Source organism: Cuculus canorus, chromosome 2 (genome assembly GCF_017976375.1).
Source record: "Cuculus canorus isolate bCucCan1 chromosome 2, bCucCan1.pri, whole genome shotgun sequence".
Classification (NCBI taxonomy): Eukaryota; Metazoa; Chordata; class Aves; order Cuculiformes; family Cuculidae; genus Cuculus; species Cuculus canorus.
Genome location: NC_071402.1, coordinates 22,305,063 through 22,315,293, shown reverse-complemented (window position 1 = coordinate 22,315,293; position 10,231 = coordinate 22,305,063). Strand labels below are relative to the sequence as shown.

The 10,231-nt window shown below is 46.5% G+C and overlaps 1 protein-coding gene across 1 annotated transcript; it reads left to right on the top strand.

The window, feature by feature from the left end:
• Positions 1-2,846: 2,846 nt before the first annotated feature.
• CTHRC1 (collagen triple helix repeat containing 1) lies at positions 2,847-10,217 on the top strand. Its single transcript, XM_054057806.1, has 4 exons — positions 2,847-3,135; positions 6,893-7,114; positions 8,425-8,641; positions 9,959-10,217. The coding sequence occupies exons 1-4, from the start codon at positions 2,908-2,910 to the stop codon at positions 10,099-10,101; spliced, it is 810 nt and encodes a 269-aa protein (XP_053913781.1). The 5' UTR covers positions 2,847-2,907; the 3' UTR covers positions 10,102-10,217.
• The last annotated feature ends 14 nt before the right edge of the window (positions 10,218-10,231 follow it).

The window sequence follows — 10,231 nt, the reverse complement described above, 5'->3', positions numbered from 1 at the left end:
GTTCAGACTGAAGTAGGCTAAGGAGGATGTTGATATTTCTGTTTTCCAGATGGCATTGCACATTGCAAGTCAATTGAGTGCCAGGAACCGCACAGTGCAGTTAGCAGAGCTCAAAGCAGATGTCCCATCATTATTTGTTAAGACCTTCTTTTACAGTGCTCCTCAACTTGCTTTCCCTGGCAAAGCCAGCCATTTGGGATTTAAAAACCTCTAGCACAGACACAAATTCTAGTAGTGAGAAAAATCCAGGTGGGGAAATACACATGGATGTATGTGCCAAATTTGTTATCTAAAATATTGAGTAACTGTATTAGGAAGGTATACAGTGCTGCTGTGCTGTGAGCTTCTGCACCTTGCCTGAAGAAATGAATTCTGTAACACAGAAGTTTGGCATTCTGGGAAGGGACGCGCCTTAGCAACGGCCTGTATTGATGCTGGGGATCCCTGGCCACTTGGTAACGGTGCTTGTGTGAACATGCACATTACAGAGAAATCAGACATTACCATCTTCATGGTATTGCCACCAACCTGGACCAGAGGCAGGAGGGTTTGCTGGCAGCAGTTTACAATTGCACAAGAAAGGCTCTGCATGTGCATGTTTATGGATTTCACTGAAGCTGTCACAGAAGCAATTGTTATAATTAAGGATTTACATCATCCCATATTTTTTCCCAACAGGTTTAAGGAACCATTATTACTTACCAGCTATTTTATGAAGTCAGCTGGGTGTATTGTTGCACTTCTCCAGGAGCCAAGAGCCAACACCTCAGCAACGCAGCTGACTTCAGTCCTGGTTCTCAGGACAGTGTGTGACACGGCTGATGATAACAGGGTGACCTGTGCTGCAAATCTCACTTCACTGCTGTTGTTCAGCCAGGATGGTCGTGGAAAGGGGAAAAAAGTGCTGAGGTAACTGCAGTCAGACCAATGTGAAGAGGTTTAGTTTAAACAAAAGTTTGGTTCTTCATGGTCTAGTCTGCATGGCTCAATGTACTGTAAAATGCATTCTTGCAGAAGAAATGCAGGTTTCTGTTAAATACTTCAGAAAAAAAAAATGTATTGAAGCTTATCTCCCCCTTCTGGAAACTCTCCCTCCACAAATCCCATGAAGACTGCAGTACACAGAAGTTATCTTTCAAGTATTTGTTACTTACAATTTTAATGCTCAAGGACATACAGCATTCTTCCTTTCATAGTGCTTTCTTTGTGAGTACGATGAAAAATAAAATATTACTTTCACATTCTATGATTCTATTATTAGGAAGAACTTTTTTACTGTGAGGGTGGTGAGGCACTGGAACAGGTTGCCCAGAGAAGTCATGAATGCCCCATTCCTGGAGATGTTGAAGGTCAACTTGGATGGAGTTTTGAGCAACCTGGTCTCGTGGGAGGTGTCCCTGCCCATGGCAAGGGGGTTGGAACTGGATGATCTTTAAGGTTCCTTCCAACCCTGGCCATCCTATGATTCTACTATTTTAAATGAAAGCAAAATGAGATGGTTTATGTTGGGTTGCCAAGAACTTTTCTTGAGTTATTGATAATGATCAGTCAGGCAATACCAAATTCTTTGATAAAAGTCCAAATCCCACTGCTGTTCAGAAGGATTTGGGGTCCATACCTTGCACTACTGTTAAAATGAAATCAGTGATTTGTATCCAGCGGTTCTTTAATCTCTGTTTCCACTCGTGGTGCATCAGGCTCCTGCTGCGGATTTCTTGGCAAAACAGCTCTTTCATCAGAAAGGTATTAACCATCTGCAGAGTGAATTCCTGGAAGAGGGTTCTTGGAGCCTTGGCAGAGGGTGCCAGGGGCTCAAATTCTTGGAGCCTTGGAAGATAGGGCTTGAATTCTTGGGGCCTTGAAGGAGGGTGCTTGGAGCTTGAACTCTTGGAGCCTTGGAAGAGGGTTCTTGGAGCTCGCACTCTTGGAGACCTCGGACAGGCTGCTTGTGGCTCAAACTCTTGGAGTCTTGCAAGGGGGTACTTGGGGCTTGAATTCTTGGGGCCTTGAAGGAGGGTGCTTGGAGCTCGAACTCCTGGAGCCTTGGAAGAGGGTGCTTGGAGCTCGAACTCCTGGAGCCTTGGAAGAGGGTGCTTGGAACCTTGGAAGAGGGTGCTTGGAGCTTGAACTCCTGGAGCCTTGGAAGAGGGTGCTTGGAGCTCGAATTCTTGAAGCCTTGGAAGAGGGTGCTTGGAGCTCAAATTCCTGGAGCCTTGGAAGAGGGTGCTCAGAGCTCAAACCCCTGGAGCCTCGGAAGGGGATTCTTGGAGCTCGAATTCTAGGAGCCTTGGAAGAGGATGCTTGAAACCTTGGAAGAGGGTGCTTGGAGCTCGAATTCTCAGAGCCTTGGAAGAGGGTGCTTGGAGCTCGAACTCCTGGAGCCTTGGAAGAGGGTGCTTGGAACCTTGGAAGAGGGTGCTTGGAGCTTGAACTCCTGGAGCCTTGGAAGAGGGTGCTTGGAGCTCGAATTCTTGAAGCCTTGGAAGAGGGTGCTTGGAGCTCAAATTCCTGGAGCCTTGGAAGAGGGTGCTCAGAGCTCAAACCCCTGGAGCCTCGGAAGGGGATTCTTGGAGCTCGAATTCTAGGAGCCTTGGAAGAGGATGCTTGAAACCTTGGAAGAGGGTGCTTGGAGCTCGAATTCTCAGAGCCTTGGAAGAGAGAGCTTGGAGCTCGAACTCCTGGAGCCTTGGAAGGGGATTCTTGGAGCTCGGACTCCTGGAGCCCTGTGAGGGAGTGCTTGGAGCTCGAACTCCAGCTGTCCTGCAAGGGGGTGCTCGGGGTTCGGGCTCCTGGAGGAGTCCCTGGGTCCGCCCCGCCGTGCCCGGCCGGAGCAGCTGCTCGAAGCCCCCCCAGTGCCAAAGGCTGCGGGGGAATGGCTCTGCCCGGACCTTCCCGCTCCGTTACAGGATGGAAATTCCCGGCCTCCCCGGGGAGGGAGCTCGGGCTCCGCTCTCTGAAAGGCTCATTTATCGCCGCGCTGCCGCTGAGAGCGGCGGAGACGGGCCCCTGCCCCGCACCATGCGCCGCGCCCCGCCGGTGCTGCTGGCCCTGCTGATGCTGCTGGCGGCCCCAGCCGGCTCCGACGGCCCCAGAACGAAGCAGAAGGGGCTTCGCCAGCGGGAGGTGGTGGATGTGGTGAGAGCGGGGCCGGGGGGGACCGGGACCGGGGCGGCAGGGGGAGCCGTGCGGGGCCGAGGGGCGGCGGGAGGGGCCGCGCGGCTGCCTTCGGGTTGCAGAGATTAGGAGAAAAAGCCGAAAAAACAGCACTTTCGGGGGGGGGGGGGGGGAAACCCCAAGAACGAAAACCAAACAAAAAAACCCCAAAACCCCAGGAGTTTTCGGGAAAAAAAACCGAAAAAGAAGCAGTTCAGAAAAAAATCAAAAAAACCCAGCAGTTTCGGGAGGTGGGGGGAGAAAGAAAAAAGAAAATGCAGCAGTTTTCGGAAAGAGAAAAAGCGAAAAAGCAGACGTTCGGGGGAAAAAAAAACCCAACCACACGAAAAAGCAGCAGTTTCGAAAAAAATCCCGCAAAAGGAGCAGTTTTGGGAAAGCCGGGCTCCGCGGCGCCTCTCCCTGCGCCGCCTGGGTTCTCCCCGGGCTCTCTCCGGGCCGGCGCTGCCGCGGCGGTTCGTGTCCCGCGTGGGACCCGCGGGCGCAGCCGGAGCGGCGGGGGCGCTCCCGGCCCGGCGCCCGCGGGGCTCGGGGCTGGCGGGGTCCTAAAAGGCTGCTCAGTAAATAACGAGGCACAAAAACTGAAATGAAAGATCTATAGTGACCCCTGCGAAAGCTGTACCCACAAACTTTCTGAACCCCTTTTTGTTTGGGGTCGCGTTGATGCCATTTGGGAAGTGTGAATATAAAGTGCGATTTTTTGCAAACGTCAAAATCACTCTTGTGTTGAGAGTGGAGTATCTATACAATAAGTAATTTATGTACCGTCTCCTTGGAGCTGCTCTTGCCCTGTGTCCAATAAACCCGCAAGCCACAAGAGCCCAGGGAGGGGAAGGACAAGGAATGGAATGAAACCACAGTTACACTTCATCGTTTAGCAATGACTCTCTAAAGACCATCGTGGAAAGCTCTTTGCAATTCCATTGCAACTAGAAACCTGAATGCGTTGGGACTCTCCCATCTGATGGATAGAAGAAAGGAGGGAGATTTTCCAGCCCTTGGAATGTAGAAAGCAGATGTGAAGCTATTGGTATGAGATGCTGGACTGCTGTTCACCTTCTGTAGAAAATCAGTGCCATGGACATTTCTTCCATGATCTCCAGAGAGGTCCCCCAAAGGGATGTGATGGAAAAACCATTGGTAACAAAGCTCCTTTCCTTTCACACCATCTCATTACTCTCTCACTTTTACTGTGGAAACTGAACTGAATGGAGAATAAGGATTCAGTACACACAGAATCACAGAATCACAAAGTTGGAAAAGACCTCTTGGATCATCAAGTCCAGCCATTCCTCTCAACCACTAAACCATGTCCCTGAGCACCCCGTCTACCTGTCCCTTACACACCTCCAGGGATGGTGACTCCACCCTCTCCCTCGGCAGCTGTTCCAGTGCCCAGTGACCCTTTCTGTGAAAAATTTTTCCCTCATGTCCAGCCTGAACCTCCCCTGGTGGAGCTTGAGGCCATTCCCCCTTGTCCTGTCCTCTGTCATTTGGGAGAAGAGGCCATCTCCCTCCTCTCTACAACCTTAGTTGTAGAGAGCAATAAGGTCCCCCCTCAGCCTCCTCATCTCAAGGCTAAACAACCCCAGTTCCCTCAGATGTTCTTTGTAAAACTAATTTTTTTTTTTTTTTCCTATAACACTCAATTCAAATGGAGGAGCTTAAGTTTTCTGTTGGAGTGGTATTTTAGGGTCCTTCATACAGGCCATTTCTCTGGAATTCCTTTGTGTTTTCAGCTGCGGTAGAGTGGGCAGCAGAGTGCAGGTAAATAGATGGCAGCTGTGTTAGTCACAGCCTGGTTGTACAGGCTGCCTCAGCTAAAGCTCTTCCAAGGCAGCAGGAAGGCATGCCCCAGAGGAGGTCTTGCCTTCAGCAGACGTTTTAAAAGATGTTTTCTGCATTTCCAGCTTAAGAAAGCATGGAAAACACTTGATTTGGAAAGCACAGATGAATTTTATTGGAGTGGAGCCTGAAGCGCAGGTAATTTATCTGCTCACATCAGATTTTGGTGTGTGTAGCGGCCAAGCTGCTCTCCCTGAAAGGCAGCAGCATGGCTCTAGGCAGCAGTGGACCTGCTCCTCCCCTGGAGCAGCCCTTTTTCTTGGGGTACCCCCAGTGGACAGAGGGAGCAGTGAGTCCAAGCATCGGTGACCCTGAGCTCTTCTTGATTTCCATGTCCTTGGGGTTTCTGTGGTGAGTAACCACATGCGAAAACCAGAGCCAGTCACTGTTACAAGCAGAGACCAACAGGAAAACAGCAACAGCAGATAACCAGTACTGTGTGAAATAGAAATGTCTTTTCATCATTCTCAGGGTCCCTAGGCCAGTGTGTGCTTTGCCAAACAGCCTTCTCACCAGATAACTCTTTCTAAAACTATTTCCACTGCCAGTTGCCAGCCGTGTTTTCTTTGGTGAAGGTAGTAAGGGAATTCTGGCATCCGTTAGTCCAACACTCATCTTATTTCTTACTAGACCTCTTCATATAGTCACTCATTTGATTTGCAGAGTGGCTCTGGCCAAGCCTGTAATGCCCATGGGTTTTTTTGCACCAGAGAACAGGAAAAAGAACAGTTGCAGAAGAAGAAAGTTCACTAGTCTGACCAAGGAAAGAGGGTCCGAGCTGTAGTCTACAGCTCCTGTGGTGCAGGGAGTGACACAACTTGCAGGAGGGGGAATATTTACGTCGTTATTTTTTTATTAAATAGGTGGTGATTAGGTGGCTTAAAGCAGATGAAGGGAAATAAGTGTGAGAAAAGGGAAGAGCAGAATATAGTTATTCATGAGGGTTTAGTTTGAAGCCCGGAGGAAGCAGTCAGTCACCAGATGGGAAAGAGCATTTAAAGTAATCGCCCTGCCATTGCCAGCCCCAGCAGGTTCCTGCTCAACATTTCTGCGCCTGCTCTGCCAGCTCTACACGTGCTCCCTCCGGCATCCAGGCTTCTGGGGGAAGGAGCTCTGGGTTGCATAGACCTACTCTCTTAGGAGGGCGAACCCAAATCTCATACAACACCAAGGCAGCGTGTATTACCGTGGGGTCTATGAGATCTACATTTATTTTTCCTAACATTGCGATGTTAGGGAGGATGTTAGTGTGCTGTTCTCTCATATTTGCCTTCCCACTCCTGCGAATAGGGTTCCTGAGTTCAGGATTATTCCAGGGTGCAGCTGCCCTCGTCCACATCAACACCAATACACTTTGTGTGCTCTGAAGTCTGACTTGCATGGCTCGACCGTTGCAACATGATTCTGTCCCAGGGCAGTGGCAGCAGAAGAAAACTGGTATTAACCTCACACCTCTATGAAATACAGAAGTTTCTCTTCTTTAAAAAAAAAAAAAAAGCTCATTAGACATTTATGCAAGTGGTGGTGGAGTAAGAAAAAATAGCTATTAAAATTTAAACTATTTTTGTTTCTGTATTGCAATGTTTCTAATCTTCTGATGTTTTCTATGAGTTTGATCCTTAGACTAGGACAAATTTAACTTCTAAGATTTATGTGTCTTTTTACAAAATAATTGGTATCTTAATTTACAGCAAATTGAAATGTTATTTTTCCTGCTTTTTCCTTCATGGAACCATTTTCTTGGTGACCTGGAAATAACGCAGTAGTTTGTGTCACAGCAGGGGGGGGGTTGTGTTATGCTGTTGGTGGTTTGTGTTTAATTTGGTTAGCCTTGGAGTTAATGGATGGACTCAACACGATCTGTTCTGTATTTCAGTACAACGGCATGTGCTTGCAAGGCCCCAGTGGTGTTCCTGGACGGGATGGAAACCCAGGAACCAACGGGATCCCTGGAACACCTGGAATCCCAGGACGGGATGGGTTGAAGGGAGAGAAGGGGGAGTGTATGCGCGAGAGCATTGAGGAACCTTGGACACCCAACTTCAAGCAGTGTTCGTGGAGTGCGCTTAATTATGGCATTGATCTTGGGAAGATAGCAGTAAGTTAGCTTTACCTTGGTTGCTGCGCTTCAACAGCCAAAACGATACCACAGCAGGGGCTAGGTCTGAGGTCTGCCTCTGTGAGTTGGGTTTCCTACTGGAAACCATACAGGCTTCCTGCTGGAGCCTTTTTCTCCATGTAAGGGTGAACCCCTCAAAGGTTTATCTATTTCAGATCAATCTCAACTGTGTTTCACACCTATGTGCCCATGACTTTTCTGTCATTGTGTTTGAAAACCATGATGTGGCTGGTGGAAAAGTAAATTTAGAGGACAAGGTCTGTAACTGTAAGGCGGAAAGTCACACTATCTCCAGCTTGCCCAAAGTAGGGCGTTACCATTTCAGTCATAAAGAACCGGAGAGACGTATATCTTTAATCTGTTAATTGTGTTTGTCCTTATAACTCCTGCTTCAAAATAGTTGTTCACCGAAACCCAGATGTAGGATCCTGCTGCAAAAGCTTCAGCATTGTTCAGGAGCAGAATTAACAAGTGTCACCCAGACTAACCCAAATCTGCCCTCTACTGCAGCCCAGGGGTGTAACATTTGCAAACACAAAGATGCATGCCTAGAAGAGGGCAAGAAATCCCAGGTCAGTCCCAGCTATGACGCAATGCACAGATTGGTTGGATTAATTGAACTGCTATTGCTTTGGCTAGAATGAGAATCAATCTTTTTTAACTAGACTGACTGCCTTGCACTTGCAGAACTGTCCCAAGTGTTTTTTTTCAACCTCCCAACGTCTTGCATTTTGAAGGCAGAATAACAAGCTCTTAAAAACCTGAAAATGTTTCTCATTCACTTGTGGTCACTTGTGGACCTTTTATCAGTATTTAAGCCTCTTTTTTTCTCTTTCTTTTTTTCTTTTTTTTCCCCTCCTTTTTTTTTTTTTTTTTTTTTAACACAGACAAATCTTGTGAGCACTGCTAAATCCAGAATTTCTGGTAACAAAGAAATTGTGCTGTCCTCTCATGCAAGGACTTGAGTGCAGCTTTAAGACAGCTCATATTCCTTTAAATAAACCTCAGAAGCTAAGTAGGTTATCAACTTAATAGCAGGTAGAGTCTAATTAAAATTAATAATTTCTATAATCCTCCTTCTCCACGAGCATCTATAAGGTGCTGTTCCTAATTTGCATCTTTGCATTGCATGTTATTTGCCAGGCTCTACTCTTTGTTTTGTTTTTTTATTTTTTTTTCTTTTCCAGAGGGAAGGGAATAAAAGGAATAGCCAAACCATTCTGGAAACAATTATAGGAAATAGGTTCAAAACCAGAGTTTGCTACCAAGACATTTTTGTCTCCTCTTAGGAATGTACATTTACGAAGATGCGCTCGAACAGTGCTCTCCGCGTTCTTTTCAGTGGATCACTTCGGCTAAAATGCAAAAATGCCTGTTGTCAGCGCTGGTACTTCACCTTTAATGGAGCAGAATGTGCTGGGCCACTTCCTATTGAAGCCATAATATATCTAGATCAAGGAAGCCCGGAGCTGAATTCTACTATTAATATACATCGAACTTCGTCAGGTAGGTATGCCCAGACTGCATGAACAGAGATGGAGTAGAAACCAGCAGCAAATCTAGCAGAGTGCATTCTGCCATACAAAGTCAAAAGACTGCAAGAAGAGGCAGAAGAGTGGCCAGTTAGCACTTGTTACTCTTACTCTGCTCTCCCACAGCTGACTCTGAACAGTGACAGTATTAGAATTGTTTATTAAGTGGTACTTTATTGCTGTGGTATTGTTCATGGTATTTACAGTCTGCAACTTAGAAATGGAAGAGATTTCTATCCAGACAGTTCTGCCGATCTCTGCTACAACACAGAGACATTCTATGCTGTATTACCATACAGAGAAAATGCCTTACTGCCAAGTAGGCAGTGTCATCCTGCCTTAAATTATTGTTAAATATTGGTAAATATAAAATATTTGTGCATTATCTGTGCATAAAGAGAGACTTATTTCTCCTGGAATTTCTACTGTAATTTTCAGGTAGGGTAGAAAATACCTCCGAAGCAAAATATCTAGGAAGAACTATTCGGTTGCTACTCAAAAGGCAACTTAATGAAGTCATTTAACATCAAAAGAGGTGATGCTAGGAGAAGGGGACTAATGTGAACTCTGTACTCTGTCTCCTTTCTAATGGTTGATACACTCTGAAAAGTATTTCTAAAACTAAAAGGGCTGCATTAATTAAGAGGCTTATAGCTATGAACAGTCTCGGCTGTGACACCAGCAACCCAGCTCTTCGCACAAGGCCATTTTCCTCCTTGTATTATTTCATGACTGCCTGCAATCTAACACCTTGAGCTACGCTTGCATTTTTTCATCAAGGGGTAGGACCCACCTGTCTTCATTAACCAACCTCCAACTAGTGGTGGGGAAAAGGGGTAATAGAAGTGGAACTTTATACAGAAGCAGTGAATAAGGTGTGGAAAAGATTACAGGGCTTGGCTGAGGGAGGCATGTATGGCTGTGTTCTGTTCTCCCTCCCCATCACTGCTAAAAAGATGGCTGGATGGGATTGAAGCCATATCCCAGCTACCAGTTTGTGAATTAGGACATTTAAAGGAGGAGATACACCTCCATTTAGCCATCCTGTGGATTGCAATCTGCTTCAGGTACTGCAACAGACATCAAGAAGCAACACGGATAAAGGCAGTGCATGACTCTGACCTCTGTTGCCATATCTCTAAGTAGTAGATTTTATTTCTAAAAATGCTATTCAGATTTAACAAACCAGCATGAGCTTGCAACGAACTGCTGTTAGCTTGTGGCCACCCTCAGTTGTGAAATCCAAAGCAATTGTGCCTTCAGAGGTAACCTGATTTTTGTCTTTAACCAGTGGAAGGTCTGTGTGAAGGGATCAATGCTGGCTTGGTGGATATTGCCATCTGGGTCGGGACTTGCTCAGATTACCCACGGGGAGATGCTTCTACTGGATGGAATTCAGTCTCCCGAATCATCATTGAAGAACTGCCAAAATAACTTTCCCTCCTTTTTTATATTCTTTCCCTTTTTATAGATTTTGTACAATTTTCTTGAGAATTTATTTCTATAGAGTGGGATGCAAATAGGTGACTGAAAGGCACCAAACTCTTGCATCTGTAGTGTTTGT